Genomic DNA, 21158 nt, shown 5'->3' with positions numbered 1-21158 from the left:
ACAGAGGGGTAAGTCATTGCCAAGGCTGTTGGATAATCAGGGGTGGAGATGCTGAGCAGGGCTTCCCAGCTGGGTTGGGTGATGGGACCTCAGGGCATGCAAGAATTCGGTGGAATTGCACACAAACATTTGTTCGTATTTGCATTTTTCTGGGTGAGAGGTGATAAGATGTTGTCCGTGGAGTCTCAAAAAAATAACACAAAACCAAAAAAAGCCTGAACCTCAAGGAACGAGTCACAGTTACAGCTCATACTGACTGAGCCCCACCCGGTACCCGTCGCCTGGCAGGGCCCGGGTGACTGTCCCTCCTGTGGGGTTGGGGCAGATATCTCACCGCCTTACAGTCCGCTTACTTAAGTAAGTGACGTCACAAGGTGACTAAGTTTTGCTTCTTTTCTGCCACTGCCTCTGGTGGCTGGGCTTTTCCTAGCAATTCATAGGATTTTTGGTTCTCTGTAGAGCTGAGAGTTACTAAAAGGCAGAATGATGCACTGAGCTTCAAGAGGTCAGTGCTTGTGTCCAGGTCACCCTGACCCCTGGGAACAAGCCTGGGTGGTTGGTGGCTGGTTAAGTGAACAATGAGTGAGTGAGTGAGTGGAAGGAAGAAGTACCCCATCCTCGTGCTGTGGGTTGCAGGACATTCATCCATCTCTAATGATTTAGATTGAGGAGGGTAGTCATGGCAGTGGTAGAGAGGGGTACGGCGGGGCTGGGGTCAGGCCCAATGTTTGATGGCCAGGCAGGACCAGGGTGACCCTAGGAATGTGAGAGGCCGTGTCATTCCTCCCCAGCAGGTGCTGGTGTGCAAGCTGGCCGGCTGAAGTGACTCGCCCAGGGTCAAGTGAGCGGTGGGCTTGGGACTGGGGTCCCGCCATGCAGCGCTGCATCCTCGTACTTACATCTCCAGGAAGCCTCTGGAAGGCCGGCCACAAGCCTGGAGGCCTCATGGAAACACAGGGGCCCTTCCTCCCTCCTCCGGCTGGAGAGCTGGCTCGGGCCCAGCTGGGTCACAGCTGAGGTTTTCTTTTCTATTTCGAGCGAGCGGCCTTCTTGACTGCCCCGCAGGCGCTGTGTTTGCCTCCACTGAGCTTGGTTGCAGGGATTTTGCAACAAGCCGGGGCCAGGAGCCAGGAGCTTGGGGGAGATTCCGGGAGTGCCTTGAAGTTTGTCACTTTCCACCTTCCCCACCCACCGCTATCTCTACTTTAGGAAACCATATATATATCTTCGTATAAATGATAGGAGCCCAGAGTGGGCCGGAAAGAGTGAAGGTTGGCATGAACCCGAGGGGGAGCGCCTGTCAGTCTCGTCCACGCTTTTTACTCACTGGCCTTTTCCATCTGCCGCGCTGGACTGGTGGCCCCTTGCAGGCCTGGGTCTGATTGTTGTCCCAGGACGTGCTGTCAGTTGGATGCGTGTTGAATGAATGAATGAGTGACCAGGGGGTTAGGAAACCTGCTTTCCAGTCCAGGAGCCACTAAACAACCTATGTGGCTTTGGTCACTCCCATCCCCTCTCTGGGCTTCGGTTCCTCCCCCTGAGCTGATCCTGATGTTCTGAGCCAGCGAGGACTCGAGGCTCTGGCAGATGGAGAGAGGCAAGAGATCCCATGGGTGCTGGGATCCCGTGAGGACCTGGCTGGCTTGTATGTGGGCGGGAGTTGTCTCTGAGACTCCTGGCTGTGGATCGCAGGAAGCAGGGCGGCTGGCAGGTAGGGATGAGTGAGCGAGTGGGCCAGGCTGGAAGGGCAAGGGACGATGCGGGCTCGGTTGAAAAGGCTGTTCACTGAAGTTTTGGGTTTCCATGGCAACCTGGTTTTTCTTTTTCTGGCAAATGAAGTGCCCAAGCAACTCCTGGGTGTGAGAGCTTCCTGTGAAGATTGGGGTCAGATGGGAGTCGGGGTGTGGGAGACTGGACAGACCCCAGGGCAGGGGGAGGAGAGGCCGGGGAGCAAGGCCACTGGGTGCTGGCAGACCTGCCCGGGTCTGGGCCGGGCCCAGGGAGGGGTCTCCCTTCTCATGTGTCGTGCGCCCCTGCTCATTGTTACTTTGCCTTGTATTTTCTGCAGATCATGATCGAGTTCTGTCCAGGGGGAGCTGTGGATGCCATCATGCTGGGTGAGTCTTCCTTGGTCCAGAGCAGTGGTGCCGGGTCAGCTCCGCTTGGAACTGATGCGCTGGCTCCCCAGCGCAGTAATCCCATGACCTACTTGAGTTCCTCCCCACTGCTGTCTCTCTTTGGGAGCAGGGGTTGTGTTACCGGAGAGAATGCGGGACCAACACTTCCTGTTCAAAAAGCCATGTGACCTGAACGGTCCCTCGCTCCCTCAAGCTCTCTTGGCCATAAGACAAGGTGTGGTGCCCCCCTGGCTGGACCCCGCGGCTCTCTTAGGAGGTGAAAATGAGAAGCCTGAGGGAGGTTCTTTGCAAAGTGAGGGGTCCCTGCCCACTCTGTAAGAGCTCACTGGGGAAGCTGTCAGGTCATGATGTCCCAGGCAAGCCTGAGCAATAACCCAAAAATATTAGTAATCACCTCTATTTTGTGAACAGTGACCACGTGCCAGGGGTTGTCCTAGCTGCTTTTGTGTGTGTTACCCTCATGCATAAAGTCAGAAAGAGTGTCTCTGTTTTATTGACCAGACTGAGGCTTAGAGGTTAAGGAGCTCTCCCAGAGCCCCGCAGCAGAGCTGAGGTGTGAACCCCAGGCCTGGGGGACCCATTTCTAACCGCTGTGCGCCCCGTGTCATCCCCTGCTTTTGCCAGCCTGGTGGGCAGTGGGTGAGGAGAGGCTGAGGGTCTGGGGCGTGGAAAGTTGAGTGACGTGTCCAGGATGCTGGGGCAACTCAGGACAGGAGAGGCCCTCAATATAATGCAGCGCCATCCAGCCATGTTTTTATTATGAAGGAGGTGTTTTCCCTCTGAGTTTATGTCAGCAGTGTCTCAAATTTGGGGCAGCCCTTTTCTATCCTGAGCTATAGAAATGTTGGTCTTCCTTGCAGAGCCCCTTCCCACTCCCAGAGCTCCCAGGTGGGTAGATGATAGTGGGGAACAGGATACGGGAACTTGTGATATGACCCTTGGGTGTGCCTTCTCCCAGCAGAGATTGCCTTTGGAGATTTTCATTGTTCTGGTAGAATCTGACAAAATAAAAATGGTAGTCTTGTATGAGTTGAGATGCTCTAGGACGTTACACACACTGATTTAGGAAAGAAAAAGGTGGGGGCTGTGGGAGGCGGAATTTATTTGCACAAATAACTGAAAAGTTTAAGGGCCCTGGCTTCAGGCACAGCTTGATCTAGGAGTCATAAGAACTTGATTTCCTCCTCCAACTCTTGGCCCCACTTTCCTTTGTGTTGGCCCCATTCTCATGCTGGTTTTCTGTTCTTGGTAACAAGATGGCTGTGGGAGCTCCAGCCATCACATATGAATTCCAAACAGCAGGATAGGAGAAGGGAGGGTAGGACAGTTCCACAAAAACACACCTCCCTGCCACTCTTTCAAGGGAGCATCGCAGAAGCCCCTCATGACACCTTTGTTTTCATCTCGCTGACTAGAACATAGTCAGAGCTGGAAGGGAGGCTGGGAAATGTGGTTTTCTAACTGGTTGGCCATATTGTATATTCAGATATTTAAAAAGAAGGGGAGGTTGGGAACCAGATAGCAGCTTCTGCCTCTGCAGATTTGCCACTTAGCTGAGTGACGCCTGTGGGAGGATATCAGAGAGGAACGAGGCATTGATGAGCCCCAGGTCCTTGACCTCAGTCACAACTGGGGAGTTGGGCTGTGACCCCCGGTTATGGATGGCTCAGAGAGCAGACGAACTCTCTCAGTTCTCCTGGTGGAACTGACGGCCCCAGCCCCAAGTGGTTTTCTCCCTACTGGTGGCAGCAGTTAAAGGGAAAATGCCATCGACATTCTAGAAATCTAGGCGGGACAAGAGACGCTGGGATGGGGAGAGCTGACAAGGGGGGAGCCAGGTCCTGGCTGCAGCTCTGTGGTCAGGGCTTGACTCTCCAGCAGACGCCTGCCCTGCTTAGCGCTTCTCTGCCATCGCCCTGTAGAGCTGTGTAGAGTGATGAACCCAGGCGTGGGGTCCACGGTTCCTGAGGTCCATCCCAGGTTCCTTGGCTTGGTAGCTGTGGGGTGCTGGGCTGGCCCCTTTATGACACGAGGAGAATGTGCACGTGGCCTGTCAGCGCGTGGCCGTTCTGGTTTGTGAACACCCAGTGTTCGTTCTGATCCCGTTGGCCGTGCCTCGCCGGCTGTTAAGCATTTTGGCTCTCAGCCCTCCTGCGAGCAGAAGGGTGCGGGGCAGGTTTGGATGTGGTTTCAAAAGGGCCTTACACTCATCTGCAATGTTGCAGCTTTTTTTGTTAAGAAGGAAATATTTGTGAATTGCTGTGGAATCAAATTCATCTTAAAAATTTACCAGACTCTATGAATCCAATTTTACGACTTTCTAGAAAAAGACAAAACTATAGAGACAGGAATCAAATTAGTGGTTGCTTAGGGGCTGGAGTGGGGGTGTAAGGGGCACAAGAGGATTTGGGGGAATGATGGAAGTCAGTATTCTATGTCTTAAGTTGTGGTGCTGTTTGTGTGACTATAAACGTCGGCCAAAATCTATAGAACTGCCCCCAAAAGGTGAGTTTTACTGTTTGTAAATTATGTCTCAATAAACTGGCCTTAAAAGAATGTGTCATATCTACTACTGGATTATTGTGACGATGAAACGAAATAATGCACCCAAATCCTCAGCCCCGTGCCTGGCGCATTGCAAAGGCTCAAAAAATGGTGGTTAGACCATCATCATCGTCATCACTTTGATGACTCCTGTTTCATTTATGTGAGTAAATCAGACTTGAGCAAGACACGTTTTTGACATCTAAAGATATCGCTGCAGATAATCCAGCATCATCTCAGGACCAGTGTAACAGGAATCACCTTTTCCTGACTATTCTCCATGCTGAAAAGTTAACGTGCTTTTTCGCTGGAGCCCTGCCTACCTCTCTCCTCATCCGCCCATTTTACAGACCAGGAAATGAAGGTGCAGGGAGATAGAGCAACCTGCCCCAAACCACACAGCCAGTAGGAGGCAGTGCTTGGATTTGGGCACAGTTGGTGCAGGCGCCGTCTGTGTGGCCCTGAAGTCCCAACAGGCTCTGAACCTGGCGCCCGGTTGAGGGGGCAAGGGGGTTAAGGATGAGGCCGCAGGGGTGCAGGGGCAGTTGTGGACCCCAGAGAGAGGGACCCCTGGTCCAGGAGCCCTGTTCTGGGGCTGGGCTTCCCAGGGCAGTGCAGTTGGCATCTCTGCCTTGTTTTTGCTAAGCCTGAGGGATCTGACCTGGTGGGTTCCTCTGGGTGCTGCAGGGCAAGTTGGAGAGGGTGCTGCTCTAGCCAGAGGGAGACCTCAGTGCAGTGCCCACCAGCCTGGAAGCCTGCAGGGCTCACTTCAGCGCGGGGATCCTGGGCCACAGCAAGAACTAAGTAATCACAATGCTGTGTGGGGCAGTGAGCATTGGATGTCGTCCTTGAATCTTCTCATGCCCTTCCCCCACTGCACCCACTCTTTTCCACCTTCTGTCGTTCCCACCTCCCTGACCAGAGCTGGGAATCATTCCTCTCTGAAGCCCACCTTCTAGCCCTCCCAGACCACTGGACAGCCCCCAGCCAAGCTCCCTGCCTGCTCTTGTCCCCCTGCAAGCCCTTTACTCACTGCACCAGGAGGAAGTTTTTAGATGCAAAACTCACGTTGTATCTCCACCCTGCTCAGAGCCTCTCCGGGACTCGCTTTCCCCTCCAGCCAACTGGGGTCCTTCGCACATGCTGTTCCCCCAACAGCAAATGCTGTTCCAGAACATGGAATACTCTTCTTTGTGCCCCCCATCTGCTCTGAGAAGACAGCCCTGCCATCTCTCAGTGGACACTGGGTTGTATAGAGTGTGTGTGTGTATGTTTGTGTGTGTCTGTGTCTGACGAGCATGCAGAGGCTTTTGGTGATGGCCCCTTACCTTCCACATCTCGGGCACCACCGCGACCAGTCAGATGACATCTCTTTAACACTAGCTCATATCCGCCTCCAGGTCTTTGCTTCTGCTTGTTCCTTGACCTGGAATGCCCTGGCCCCACCCTTTCTCCTCTCAAACAACTCTTCTTCCTTCAAGGCACAGCTCAAATGCCCTTTCCTCTGGGGAGCTTCCCGACTCCCAGTGCAGAAGGGGTTGTTGCCCGTCCTGCCCTCCCACACCCCTGAAGCCCTCTGTCCCAAGCGTTGCTCACCGTTTCCATGCCCCGCCCTGCACATCCCCGCTCCCGGCACAGAGCCTGATCCTCGGTGCCTGCTCACAGAATGGACCTCTGCCCTCAGGAGGGTTGTATTTGTGAACCTGAGCTCTGAAGCCAGCCTGGCTGGTTTGAATCTCAGATCTGTGACTTCCTACTGTGTGGCCTCAAGCAAGTGGCTTGACCCCTCTGAGCCTTGGTTTCCTCACCTGTGAAATCGGGTAATAACTGCCTGCTCCGTAGGGTTACTGTGAGCACGAAGCAGGTAACCCATGAAGTGCTTGGGAGTGAACGCGGCACAGTAAGTGCTCAGCCACGTCGGCGCTTGTGCATTTCTTGTGGGCCTGACGGTGACTCACCTGCAGCGACTCCTCGCTGAGTTGACAAGTTCTCCTCTCTTGTTTGCAGAGCTGGACAGAGGCCTCACCGAGCCGCAGATTCAGGTGGTTTGCCGCCAGATGCTGGAAGCCCTCACCTTCCTGCACGGCAAGAGGATCATCCACCGGGACCTGAAAGCCGGCAACGTGCTGATGACCTTGGAGGGGGACATCAGGCTGGGTGAGCGGCGCCGCGGGTGAGGCGGGAAGGCAGAGTCCTGTGTGAATCTGGGATGTTGAGCCTCCCCAGTCTGCCCCAGGCCGCAGGGCCACGGTTCCCAGTGTGGCTCTGCCTAACTCAGAGGTCTCAGCTGAGGGTGATTTTGTCCCCTGGGGACTTCTTTGGTTGTCACCTTTGGGGTGGGGAGGGGTCACTGGCACCTGGTGGGTCCAGGCGAGGGACGCTCAGCATCCTGCGGTGCACGGGACCGCCCCCGGCTACCAAGAGTGACCCCGCCCACAGGCCAGCAGCCCCCAGGGGAGGTGCTGCTCCAACCCCTTTTGCTCTTGCTTCCAGTAGACAGAATTTGAGGGAGAGTGATGGACAGAGGGACGAGGCTGATCCATTCCCAGATGGAAGATTGTACATCAGGGGCACATGTTAAGACATTATTATTATTTTTTTTCAGTGGAGGTACTGGGGATTGAACCCAGGACCTCATGCATGCTAAGCACGCACTCCACTCTACCACTGAGTTATACCCTCCCTGAAACCTGATTATTTTTTTTAACGTCTCCTCTCTTTTGGGATTTTTTTAAAAAATTGTTTTAAAATATACATAACGTAAAATTTAGCATCTGTACTGTTTGTAAGTGCACATGCAGTTCACTGCGCATCCACGTTGTGCAGCTGTGAGCACCGCCCATCTGCAGAACTGCCTCGTCTTCCCAGACTGAAACGCTGTACCCATTCGGCACCACCTCCCCATCCTCCCTGCCTCCTCTCTGAGTTTGACTGCCCTCTGTCCCTCAGAGAAGTGCCGTCATTTGTGTTCTGTGACTGGCTTATGTCACTTGGCATAATGTCCTCAAGGCTCGTCCATGTTGTCACATGTGTCAGAATTTCTTTGTATGTTTATAAGCTTTTTTAACCAAAATAATGCATACAGTTGTCCTCTGCTCCTGCCCCCTCCTTTCCCTGCTCATCCCAGAGACAGTCACTTTGAACTCTTCTCATACTTACTCCTGCGTTGTTATATAAATGCCTACAATGTTTTTTTAAGTAATGTTTTCTTATTGTTTGATTAAAAAAATACATGATTATTATTCGAAGTTTACATAGTATAGGAGAGTTTAAAGGAAAGGCCAGGAAGTGGTCCAGTCTCATCATCCAGACCTTGGCCCTGGCTGTCATCCAGGTCCCTCTGCCTGCGTCTCCATTAGTGGAAGGATGTGCGGACAGTGGATTTAGGGAGTGATGGTAACATAGAGCGATGGTGCTCTCCTGTTTATCGTCCATTTTCTATTAACATCCTCCTCTGATAATTAACAGTTCCTTCATCTGCACCCCCTCCTCTTCCTCGGCCCCATCCTTCCACGGGTGTTACCTGCGTCTCTTTAAGGGACTTTTTACTTATGTCCGCAGGAACCTGCACTGCTGTTGAGCCCCTGTGACTGAGAACTGCAGGGACAGTCGTGAGGGTTGGAACAGATATGGTGCAGTGCAGCCAGTGGGAGCCTCTGCAGCAGGGTGGTGGCTCCTGCCTCCCCTCTTTGGACCCTGAAGCTCAGAGAGGGCGAGGACCTGCCCCAGGTCACAGATCTGGCCAGGACAGAGCCAGGGCTGACCCCAGGCTGCGGACTCACTTCCAGAGCTCTCCCACATTCTGCACTCACCTCCATGAGTGCTTTGAGCCAATGGGTAAGGGTGGGGGCTGGACCTTACAAGGTAAATTCGAGACCAGTGGGCTCTCAGATTTAGTGCATCTCAGTGCCCTGGAGGGCTCATAACACTCAGGGTGCTGGGTACGGTCCCCAGGGTTTCTGTTTGTGGTGGGACCCAAGAACTTGCATTTCTAACAAGCTCCCAACTGAAGCTACTGGTCCGGGGACCACACTTTGAGAACCACTGCTGTAGACCCTCACCAACCAAGGTCTGGTCAGTGACAGCATGAGCATTACCTGGGAGCTTGTTAGAAGTGCTTCATTGTCCAGAGGGCAGGGTTGGTTCTGTCCTGAAACGAGCAGCATGAAGGGGTTCCTCGCATCCGGCACGAGCAAGGCCACGCTCTGTGCTGTTTCTGAAGACCTGAGTCCCTGATACGTGCAGAGTCTGTGACCCCGGGGATCAGCCCACATCCCCTGTGGCTGTTCTTAGCTGGAGAGGTTAAGCATGTGCACTCTGGAGCCCGAGAGACCCAAGTTCAAATCCCAAGTCTGCCCCCAGCTCTGTGACCTTGGACACATCACCTAACTTTGCTGCCTTTTGATGTTCTCATCTGTATCATGGGGGGTGATCCTTCAACTTTGCTCAGAGGGTTGCGATACTGGTTACAAGAAGATATTCAGAGAGAGTAGGCTTGCTGGAAAGGCCAGCTATTCATTAAGTGTCTGGTGTGTGCCAGGTCCTGTCCTGTGCTGGGCTCTGGGGACAGCAGGAGCACAGAGACCCCAGTCCTCCTCCTGCAGGGCTCTCTGGCCTGTGGGGAGACGCGTGGAGAGGGAGCCGGTGCTGGGGTAGGGGGAATATACAGGGAGTGGTGGTCTGTTCCCCTGGGGCTGAGATTTGGGGGTTTAGAAGAGGCTTTGGTGAGAGGGTAGTTTGAGCCGAGCTGTGAAAGGTGGATGCGTATCTGCCAGGTAATCCAGGCTGGGCAGGGTGTTTGAGAAGAGGGAGCCTTGTGGGCAAAGGCACAGTGAGAAACAGCAGGGTATTTTGGGGGCAGTGATAATAAAAATAACCACACATGTGTGTTGGGTTTATGAAGCACCTTCTAGGTGCCAGCTATTAGATGACACACTTTCTAGACATCATCTCATTTAATCAGTGCTCCTGAGGACACCTGGGGAGGGGAGGGGCCTTGCCCATCACAGGTGGGAACGCTGAGGCCCTCAATGGAATGGGACGCCCGAGGTCAGACCACATGGCTGGAGGAGCTGCAGGGTTTGGACTTGAGTCTCCCTGACTCCAGCTGCCAGTGGTCTAGCTCAGTCAACTGCAGAGGGAGGGTGGCCAGGGAGGGGCCAGGTCAGGGAGAATCTGGGGACAGAAGAGAGTCTTGTGTGCTCTGGGGAATTCAAGGCAAACCTTCAGCTCAGCCTTCAAGAACTTATCAGAGGGAGGAGGGAGGACACAGGCAGCCTGGGGCAGGGCCAGCCTGAGGGGCTTGTCAGTGCAGGGAAGCCCTGGGTAGGGACAGGACTGGAGGGAGCGCCCCAGAAGCCTCGGATTGAGACGTGTCCGGGGGGATTCTCATTTCCCGTGCTGTCCCCCCTCACACCTCTGGTCTGGACGGTGCTGATGTGCTCAGCTGTCTCCAGAATCCCACTTAGAACCCAGTAGAGGTGGGACGGAAGCAGGGGGCGTCAGCTTTCCAGGTGACTTGGCATATGCATGGGAGAAAACCTGGAAGCCAACTAAGGAGGAAGCAAAGTTCAGGGAGGGTTGAGCGTGAGTATTTACACAGTTACCGCTGGGCCCTGGGAGATGTGGTGTGGACACCTGCTGAGGCCTGATGTTCTGTTTTGGAAAAATCCTCCTTTCCCCTGAGGCCTGGAATCTGCAGCCTGGCGAAGCAGTGGAGGAGACCTGGGAGATGGGGTGGTAGTCTATCTGCCTCTTCTTAGGTCCCTGGGACTGCCTGGGGGCCCCTGGAGTCACCCCCATCCCCATGCATGGCCTTATGCAGCTCAGGGCTGTATAAGAGAATTGCTTAGCAGATCTTTCTCCCAAGCAAGGGTGTCACCTCACTGGAGACACTGTTTGTGCAGCAACGAATGAGAAGCAGCAGGGTGAGCTGGGCAAAGCGCGGGCTCTAGACATAGACAAGCCTGGTTTGGATCCTGGCTCTGCCGCTTCCGAGCTGGACAGACACATTTAACCACTCTGGCCTCAGACCTTTCATGCACAGCAGGTGTAACAAACAGACCTTGCTTGCAGGGTTGTTGTGACCAGTGGGCTGAAATGGGCACAGTACTGCCACAGGGAGGCTCAGGGTCTGTCCCTTTCTGCTACTAGGCATTTTGCTTCTTCCTTGATAAATGTTTATTTACTTCTGTCTAGGATTTCAAACTTCCTCTGAGGTTCATTTGATAGTTGCCAAGCAAAAACACAAGTTCCAGCTCTGGGTGGGTGTGAAGCTACCCTCCATGGCCGGTGGGAATCCGTGCATGCAGAGAGAAGGGAAGAGTGTCTGCCACCTGAGATAGCTGGGATATAAAGTGGAGTGAGGACTCTGAGATCCAGAGATCTGTGTTCTTGTCCTGGATCTGCCCTTGGCCGTGGGTGAGTCACCTAACCCTGAGCCTCAGTTTCTTCAAGCAGAGTGGGGCCAGTGGTTCTTACCTCGTGCAACTGATATGACCATTTAACGAGACAGTATATGCAAAGCATCTATATGCCTGGCGCATCAGAGAGGCCCAGCAAAGGCTGACTTTCCCAGGCTGAGGAATATCTCAGAGCAGCTGTCTTGAGGAGTGTCCGCCATTCTCCAAAGAACCTGTGTTTGTCTCCCCAGAGGTGCTTCTCCAAAGATGGGAGGTGAATTTCACAACTTTTGGGGCCTTTCAAGTTCCAAGCAGAGGTCTGAACTGGCTTAAAAATCAAAGTGCCTAGGACAGAGTCTGGCACACAGTAGGTGCTCAGTAAATAGTAGCTTCCAGGATTGCCATTAATTTATCAGTTTATGATTACTGCAGGAGCCGTAATTCCCAAAGGCCCAATGTACAGGAGGCCTGGCAGGTGGGCCTGGCAGGAACCAGTCACCCGCCTCTCACCCCTACCTGGACTCCAATCCAGAATGCCTATTAGCTGCTGGGGTGGTCCTGGTTCTTTCATTGTGGCTGCCAGGCACTGAGCCACTGTTTGATATGTAATTCATTGAATCCTCAAAGACCACTGATAACATTTTATAGAGGAAGGATTTGGCCCCTAGAGAGGTTAATTAACTTACCCAAAGTCACACAGCTAGTAAGAGGAACAACTGGGGTTTAGACCAGTGCATCTGGCTTCAGAGCCCACATGCTTAACCACTACCCTCCTTAAAATCTTTTGGTGGCAAATGATAAAAACGGGTCTCGTGTGACTTAAGGCAGACAGGAGAATGTGTGTATATGGTAACGGAATTGTGCTGGGGAGGATATGCAGCTGGACGTGGAGGTTAGTTGGAAGTGGAGGTTAGTTGGAGCCTGGAACACAGTGCTGCCGGGACTGTCTCTAGCTCTGCCCTTCTGTGCATATTGGTTAGGCTCTCAGTCCAACCCCTCTCACACAGCTTCCGGCTGGGTTTAGTTTTACTTTCCCCAGCATCACCTCCTGCAGGATGAACTGATCCTCAACATTTCAGGTCTCAGAGTCAGTAATTGCAGTGACTGGCTCTGATTGGCCCAGGTTGGCTTGGGTGCAGATCCATGGACCAGTCAAGGAGGCCCAGTCAGGAGGGCTCCTCTGATTGGCCCAGCTTTTAGTCAGTCTCTGAGAATGGGGGCGGGGTCATACAGCAATCCCCTCCTCCGCTCCAGGGAACAGTGTGATTGAGGTGGGTGAGATGCTTTTCCAGAAGGAGAAGAGATTGGGACTTGCCAGAAAAACAGATTGCTGCCCATCATAGGCCGGCACAGCCTGTTAAGAGAGAGTGAGTGAGCCACAAGTGGATGGGAAGCGAGAACAAAGGACTGAATTTGCAGCTGAGGTTGAGAAGAGAAAATACCAGAAAAATACAGGGTTTGGGGCCAAAGAGAGAATTCAAGGCTGTAGGGGTGGGGGGCCGGAGGCCGAGGGGAATGAATGGGGAAACGGGCTTCGTTAGTGGTCGCTTGTATCTAGTTGCCTAAAAAACATAACAGCAACAGTCCGTCTCACAGTTGCATGATCTGATCCCCAGTTAACAGATGCGGAAACTGAGGCTCTGAAACGTGAAGCCGTTTCTCTCAGATCATGGTAGAATATTCTCACTTCCCCGCCTGGTACTGTTCCTGGGACACTCCTGGGAAGGCAGATGCCCTGATAATTAAGAGAAGTCACTTGGATAACTGGTAAGAAAGATGTTTGACAGCAGTTCTGGTTCTTGAGGCCTCTGGTGTTATCCTCTAAGAGGCGCAGTGATGGGCAGGCTTGTTTGTGGTTCTGTGAGTCTCCTTCTTTAATCACACCTTTCAGAGGACTTCTCAGAAGTCGAGTGGTTGGGGCTGTTGCGGGTTTCGTTGCTCCGACCCTCAACCCTCAACCCTCCTGCTGGATGCGCCACTTTACCTCCGTGCCACCCCACCCCCCACCCCCCTGCAGCGGAATGTGAAGTTCTTTCACCACATCCTGGCCCCCGCTGGGTTTTACTTAAAAGGAAAAAAACAAAAACAACCCCCCTCCAAACTTTGCCATCTGAATTTCAGCTTTTTGAATCATTCATATGATACATGTTCTCTATGAAAAACATTTAAAAAAAAAAAGTGCATACAGTAAAAAGTGTAAGGATACCGCAATGCACTGCTCCCCACAAAACCCACTTCCAGGGAGGTGGTCGCGATTAAGTTGCATGTGCGTCCTTCCAGACCCTTTTCCGTGTCTGTGGACATCTGTGCACACGCAGTGGGCATGTGTCACGCTTTTATGATGCAGCTGGAGTTCACACTGTTTATCCCATTCTGTGCCTCACTTTGTTGGCAACGTGGTGGGGACAGCGGGGTATGCACAGACTTCCAAGTCGATACGTACAAAGGCAAACTCATCCTTTTTAGGGGCTGCATGTTATTTCAAGGTCGAGGGTGAGTCAAAATTGAGCAAATCCATCAACCCGGGTCCAGCAGCAACTTAGTTTATTTCTAATTTTTCACTGTTTTGAATAATGCTTTCAGAAGCTTCCGTGTGAATTAGAAATCTAGTTTTGGGGATGTATTTCCAGAACAAGAATTGCTGTCAAACATATTTCTTAAAACACAGTTTTGTCCTTTTTTCCTGTCTGTTCATTGGTTCCGGTGTTCATTGGATAACCCTACTGAGTGCTTCCTGTGCTGGATGTGGTGCTGGGATGCAGCTGTGGACAAAGCAGAAATGGGCTCTTTCCCGATGGAGGTGATAGTGTATGGAGTCCCCACCTGCCGGCTGCTTTGTCTCTGATTCTTGTTTTAAAATAGAATGTTTTCACCAGCAGAGACCGTCTGGTGAAAAGCCCCTTTGAATTGCCCGAGGGCAGCCATCTACCTATCGGGGGACACCGCTTATAAACTCTATTCAGGGGGCAAACGGCTGGGGCCACCCCTGCCCAGGGACAGCCTGAGGTTCCTGGGATGCAGGGAGGGGGGCCCCACCCTCCTGGCTGGGCCCCTGAGGGGGAAGTAGCAGCCACCCCAAAAGCTGGCTGGCATTTGCTTCAGGGAGGGCTCTGGGACCAACTGTGTGTGTCATTTTGAAAGTTGGTGGTTTCTCGGTTTCGGCTTTTCCCCTCCCTTCTCCGGAAGGGTCCAGTGGGTGCGGTGGGGGGGTGGGGAGCGGCGAGCTCCAGCCTTCCTCTAGCAAGCGCCCCAGAGGCAGTCCGTCTGCAAAACTTTCCTGGAAGGGCGTGCCAGCCATTGTTGGTGCTTCCAGGGGAGCCAGGCCCACGTGGGGCCCAGGCAGACCCTGTGGGAAGGAGGTGAGACTGGCCTCCCATTCTTACCCAGGAGCTCAGTGGGCTGGTGACTTGCCCAGACACCCCCGGGTGGCCAGTGGCAGAGCTGGCTTCTCACCTGGGTTTCCATCTTACCCTGAAAGGTGACACCCCTTCCCCTGCCATAGCCATACTGTCCCGTGAGCACAGTCAAGGTTAGCACTGACCGAGGCTCAGAGACCAGCGTTCCTGACCACTCCCAGCAGGGGTTCTTGGTACAGCCTCATCCTTGCCTCAGGCTAAGAATCTCAAGGGTGCTGACTCTGGTACCCATGGAATATTCCCCATCACGACAGAGCATTTGTCAAGAGCCAGGCTTGGAGCTGAGTGCTTTATGTGTATCATTTAATCCTCACTGCAGCCCTACCAAGCAGTTATACCATATGACCATCCCCGTGTCACAGACGGGGAAACTGAGGGTCAGAGGTTTGGTCACCGTCCTGGCCCCTGCCCATCTCCCCTCTTATCGAAATCCACCAACACCCTCTTCCACCCGTGCTGCCCTGCCCCTCCGGGGCCCTCCAGCCAGCTTCATTTCCTCTGCCTGGAAATATTTTCCCCCAGACCTTGACCTCCTGCCTAAAATGCCGCCCACCCACCCAGCACCCTCTGTCCCTTTGTCCTGCCTTATCCCTGCATGGCCCCTCTCATTACCAGGAGCCACATGGCGTTGAGGACCTGTTTCCATCACTAGAATAAAAAGCCTCATGAGGTTAAGGATTTTGGTTCATCTCTGTGCCTAGAACAGTGCCTGGCACACAATAGATGTTCAGTTTGTTGACGAATATCCTGGAGGCACTTAGCTGTACTTCCCCCAGGTCCCCCCCCCCCTCCTGAGGTCACATCCCCCGACTGTAGACCCTCCTAGCCCTGCACCTCCATCTCTCTATCACTTTACATCATTGTGAATAGACACTCAGTGGCATTTATCTGACTGCTGTCTGCCTCCATGGCTAATCTTGAGTTGCCCAAGGGCAAGGATTTTGTTTGCTTCTTCCCCACCATATTCTCTGCCCTGGTCCAGCTCATGTGTGGTTCCAGATGGGTACCTGGATGTTGAATAGATGAATGAACCCAGTGACATAGAAGAGGTAGGACTGGAGCCCAGCTCTGGTGTTCAGGGCCAGGCTCTTGGCTCATGCTCCCTCCTGGTTTGAAATTGTCAGTCTGACTGACTGACGCTCTTGAGTCCAGTGGCTTTTACCCGATTGTGGTTTCCAGACCCAGGCGAGGCTTCCGGGGTGGCCGGCTGTGAGAACGGCTTGGCAGTTTCTGGCAGCCGGGCTTCAAACTGCACTTCACTTCTCTCAAGCCGTTGCTTCCTCCTGACTTTATTTATTTATTTCTTTTGGTTTTTCCTTTTTCTTTTTTTCCTTTTTTTTTTTTTTTGGTTTAAACAAATGTGCACCGCGATGGTTCAACAAGTAAGGCAAGTGCTGTGAATATGAAAGCTGTAGTGTGCAATATACCACATCTAGAACCCAGGAGAGGTGAAGTAGACAGAAGTGGTCGTCACTCTCAATTAAACAGTCGGGTAATAACATCACGACAAGTTGGTTTGCAGCATCAGAAGTGTCTGTTTAAGTGTCTTTTTCTTAATGACCAGAGGTCCCACGTTGTCGCCAGTTTCTTCACTGTGTTTTGTGTGAGCTCCATCACAGAATGGGAACTCTTGGGACCTCCAGCAACGGCGGCACACAGTTTTATCTGCCAAATCCTCCATGTCAAATGCGTGTACTAACTTGGGGTTGTCTTTTTGGATGTGAGGGTTTACCATGGACTTGCTGCGATGATCTTTGACATAAACTCTTTCGTAAGCTAGATAACCAATGGCAGCTGCCCCAGCAGCAATGGTAACTACGGCGATCCATTCAGCTCGTATGCTGGAGGTCATACTCATGGCGCCGTCGCTTGCAAGGGTGTGCACAGGGCACTGAGCACAAACCGGCTCGCGTGGGCGGTGGGAGTCAAGGTGGGACAGGCGTCCGTCCTAAGGGAACCGGCTGCGGGTTGCTCCTGACTTTGTCTTTTAAATCAAGATGCAACTTGGCCCCATGAGGCCAGAGCGCTGGAGGAAATTCCTCTTTGTGGCACTGGGTTCTTCTCTCAGCAGTAGGTGTGTGACACAAGACTGGTGGTGTTGGATGCGTACGTAAAGATAAATTGTATTTATTTATTTTCTGTTAGTCCTGAAAGCCATACGTGTTTGTCATGGCAAACTTAGGGTATTCAGAAAAGTAGAAGGAACCTCGTCTGGTCTCACCGCCCACAGACAATGATTTAAGCAAGCTTGTGTGTTTCCTCCAATTATTCAGAATATATTTTTGCCCTTTTTTGGGAGGTGGGGCATAATTCTGACCACACACTATATTCAACTGAGCATTCCTCCCCTTTCCTGCTTAACCTATATAAATATACCAATACAATATTTAACATTGTATTAAACATTAAAATATTTAAATACATATTATTTTAAATTTTTTATTTATTTTTCCTTCCAGTTTTATTCAGATATAATTGACACACAGTGCTGTGTAAGCTGAAGGTTACAGCATAGTGATTTGACTTCCATCATGAAATGAGGACCACAATAAGTTTAGTGATCATCATCCCTTTGTATATTTATAAAATAAAAGAAAAAAATTTTTTTCAATCTGATGAGAACTCAGGATTTACTCTCCTAACAATTTTCATATATAATATACAGCAGTGTTTATTATACTTCCCATGTTGTACGTGACACCCCCAGTATTTATTTATCTTATAACTTCTGGTTGGTACCTTTGGACTGCCTTCATCCAATTCCCCCTCCCTTAACCCCCTGCAAATCTGCTCTCTTTTTCTGTGAATTTGTCTGTTTTGAAGTATAATTGACAGCACTGCATTGATTCCTGGTGCCCAAGGTGGTGAGCCGGTATTTCTATAAATTACAAAATGATCACCATGATACATCTAGTTACACATCTGTTGCCACCCAGAAATGTTAAATTATAATTGTCTTTGTGCCTCACGCTGTGCATTTTGTCCCAGTGACTCATTTATTTTGTATCTGGGAGTTTATACTTTTTCATCTCCCTCTCCTATTACTACTAAATGTATTATAAAAACTTAATAATTGATTAATAATAATCAATATTAAAACATTAAATAAAATACTTCAAAACTTATATGACTACAAAACATTCCATCATATGTGTATCACCCTTTTCTTAATCTGTTCAGTTACTCACCGTTTACCTTCTTTCTTACCTCTCCTAATTTCCTAGTTCATCTTGCTGTGTGTGTGTGTGTGTGTGTGTGTGTGTGTGTGTGTGTGTGTATTTGATACACCATCTTAAATCCTTTTTGGAAAAGACGGAATATATTATATATTGCATATAAGAAATTTAAAAAATCATTCCCTGAAAGCTGAGCCGTTCTGGTGGTTTTTCATTTGTCTCTGTTTTGCTGGCACTTTGGTGAACATCATTACACACACTTTTATATTTAAGATTATGCGTTAATGTAGATTCCTATATTGGGAATTACTGGATCAGAAGAGTATGGATATTTTAAAGGTTCTTGCTCTTTATTGCTTAACTGCTCCCCTAAACAGCTCTTCAATTTATATTCTCATTAGTAAGCTAGAAGGTGCAGGTCTTAATACATTCTTAAAGCAGTAGGTGTATTTTTTAATGATCACTAATTTGCTAGCTAGCAAATGGCATCTGGTAGTTGACTTGGAACGTGTGTCTCTGAGTCCACACTCGAGGGCTGTGGGTGGAGGGAAGGCCATCGAATACCCTATCAGAGATTCTTGTCTTGCAGCTGACTTTGGTGTGTCTGCCAAGAATCTGAAAACTCTGCAGAAACGAGATTCCTTCATAGGAACGCCTTACTGGTGAGTGTGTAGCTTCTGGAAATGGAACGGTGGGCTGAGCTTTGCACCTCCAAGTCCCCATGGTGACAGAAGGCGGGGGCTCCTGAGTCAGCCTGCTGGGTCTGAGCCCAGACTCCCCCACGTACTAGCGCTGAGGCCTTGGCCGCATCTCTCGCCTTCCCGTGCCTCAGCTTCCTCATCTGTAAAATCAGGGGTGTAGTAACTCCTATGCAATGGGTTATTGTGAGGATTAAATGGGATGATGCATATAGAAAATGCCCCATTAATAACAACTGCACTGAAACCCCAGAGAAAATGGTTCGTGATGAATTCTACATGTATGAATTCAACATGGGGTTGGGGCTGGGGCCATGAAGGTCAACATCACAAGTGCAGTTCCTACCCTCGTGTGAAGTCTCCCCAGACCTCTCTAGTTCACTGTGTTTTCTTCTTTTCCAAAACTATTACTTAAACAACAACAACAAAGCCTCTCTGTTTCATACCTAACTGCTTCCTGTTTTTCACATGCGTTAATTGCTTCCTATTGTGGAGTTAGGTTCCTTTCTTGCTTATTACTCACTCACTCTTTCTCTCTCTGCCCTTTTATTCCTTTGTCCTTTTCTGTCCCATCCTCCTCTCTGTGCTGTCGTGTTCTCTCCACCTCCCTTCCCGCCCTCAGTTTTTCCTGGGTACCTTCCCCACTGCCCCTACCCATCCCTCCCAGGACCCTGTGTTCTGGATGGCTGCTGCCATCTTGTGGTGGGAATCGGGAACTGCAGCAAGACCTGGTGGTGGAGCCGCTTGGAAGGCGTCTTTTCTGTGCGAAAACCGTGCTTGGAAGGAAGACAGTGGGATGGAAAGGAATGCAGATCATGATTCGGGAGTGATGCCGACCTCCTGACATTGGCTTGTGCTGGTTCCCGACCTGAGTTTGCGAGAAGCGCCTGTGGAGGCCAGGGTCTTAGCCTTCTGTTGTCCCTTGGTTGGTTCAGGATGGCCCCCGAGGTGGTGATGTGTGAGACCATGAAGGACACGCCGTATGACTACAAAGCCGACATCTGGTCCCTGGGCATCACTCTGATTGAGATGGCCCAGATCGAGCCCCCGCACCACGAGCTCAACCCCATGCGCGTCCTGCTCAAGATCGCCAAGTCGGACCCCCCAACGCTGCTCACGCCTTCTAAGTGGTAAGGAGCCAGGAGGCCTGCCCGAGGGTGTTTGCTGGACGGCCAGCGGGCCCTGGACATGGGGCAGGTGGGTTGCGGGGAGCTGGAGGGCCAGGGGTCTGCTGTCACTGCTGGGCGCCAAAGCCCCTTTCTGGGCTCCCTGGGCCCACATGGCGCTTTTCCTCCCTCTGTGCTCCTGACATCAGCTCTCCAAGTAACCCAAATAAGCTGGACATAAGTCCCAAATATTGCAGGAATAAGAGCCCAGACCTGCCAAGCCACGTGGTAAAACCCTGGTCTGGGAACTGACGCTCAAACCCCAGCACTGCTGTGCTTTTCTGTGTGGCCTCGGGCACGTTTCTTCTCCTCTGATTTCCACGTCCCTGTATGCCAGTGATGTCCATGACTGGAAGGTCATCGTGACGGCCCCTTCGCCTCCGCTGTTTAGCTTATAAAGACGCCCTTTGTCCTTTGAAGCGGGTGTTTGGGAATCACACGACTCTGGGAGAGCAGAGTCTGCGATGTGGGGAGTTTTCTTGATTCTCGCCTACTCCTAGCTGAGTGCCACCACCTGTCCCCCTAGGTCTGCGGAGTTCCGAGACTTCCTGAAGACCGCCCTGGATAAGAACCCCGAGACCCGGCCCAGCGCTGCACAGCTGCTGGAGGTGAGTGGTCCCCTCTCCCCGGTGGCCCCCTGCCCCTCGGCCCTGCCCTTCCTGCGGACATATCACTTGTGACCTGAAAGCTGGGTTCATCCTCCTCCAGCCCAGGTGGCCGCGTGCACAACTGTTCATGCATCAGCCGGTGTTCCCCTAGTGCCAGGGGGGTGGGGGGTCTGCGGTGAAGGAAGCCCCAGAGCCCTGTCCTCACCGGGCTTATGTTCTGGCTGGGGAGCCAGGCAGCAGACGAACAGGTAGTACACGTGGCAGGTGGAGAGCAGAGCTGCGGAGAAAAAGAAATAGCACAAGGATGGGGCCCTGGGAGGGGTTGTTCTCCTGTGAAGGACTCTGTGTGCAGACACCTAAAGGAGGCAAGGGGGCCAGGCAAGCAGTGCTCGAGAGCAGAGGCGAAGGCCTTTGACGGGGGCATGACTCGTGCGAGGCGGGAGAGCCAGGAGGCCAGGGCGCGGGAGCCGGGGTGAGGGGCAGGGGTCCGGAGGTGAGCTCTGAGCAGTATGGGGTGTGTCCTGCCCCGGGTTCAGTGATGCCCTGCGAGAACACACGGGACTCCGCACACAGTCGGGCTCACTGCCATGACTTATTACAGCTGAAGGATACAGAGAAGGAGGCACGTGGGGGCACCCAGGCAGGAGCGTCCAGAGTCCCCTCCCGGGGGAGTCGTGCGGGGCACGCTTGGTTTCCCCAGGGGTGAGCTGTGGCGATGTGTGTGAGGTGTTGTCTGCCTGGGCAGCATGCTGGGGAACTCAGGGCCCAGGGTTTCCCAGGGGCTGCTCATGTGGGCAGCCTCCGCCCAGCACATCCAGGGTTCCGGGCTGCAGAAAGCTGGCGGGCGTTTGGCATCTGAACCACATTGTTTGCACAAATGGTTTAGGCCCCTCTTGACAGTCAATGGTGGGAACCCTCCCCAAGTCCAAGTTCCCAGTGGAGGGCCAACAGTGGACACAGGCCTTTCAGAGAGGAGTGGGGCCAGGTCACAAGGGTCATGCAGGGCCCCAC

The 21158-nt window shown here is 52.1% G+C and overlaps 2 protein-coding genes across 3 annotated transcripts in view; one reads left to right on the top strand and one right to left on the bottom strand.

Annotated features, from left to right (window-relative positions):
* STK10 (serine/threonine kinase 10) overlaps window positions 1-21158 on the top strand; it is a 106139-nt gene that overhangs the window by 43737 nt on the left and 41244 nt on the right. For both annotated transcript variants that reach the window (XM_010980425.3, XM_064480091.1), the window contains exons 3-7: window positions 2069-2117; window positions 6690-6839; window positions 18265-18337; window positions 19309-19503; window positions 20066-20147. In XM_010980425.3, the coding sequence (XP_010978727.3) occupies window positions 2069-2117; window positions 6690-6839; window positions 18265-18337; window positions 19309-19503; window positions 20066-20147 (549 nt within the window). The remainder of the gene's footprint in view (window positions 1-2068; window positions 2118-6689; window positions 6840-18264; window positions 18338-19308; window positions 19504-20065; window positions 20148-21158) is intronic.
* On the bottom strand, window positions 16001-16357 carry LOC135319492 (CDGSH iron-sulfur domain-containing protein 1-like). Its single transcript, XM_064480272.1, has one exon. It carries the CDS (start codon window positions 16355-16357, stop codon window positions 16001-16003), a length of 357 nt encoding a protein of 118 aa, XP_064336342.1.

Source organism: Camelus dromedarius, chromosome 27, assembly GCF_036321535.1.
Source record: "Camelus dromedarius isolate mCamDro1 chromosome 27, mCamDro1.pat, whole genome shotgun sequence".
Classification (NCBI taxonomy): domain Eukaryota; kingdom Metazoa; phylum Chordata; class Mammalia; order Artiodactyla; family Camelidae; genus Camelus; species Camelus dromedarius.
This window is presented reverse-complemented; position numbering and strand designations above follow the sequence as displayed.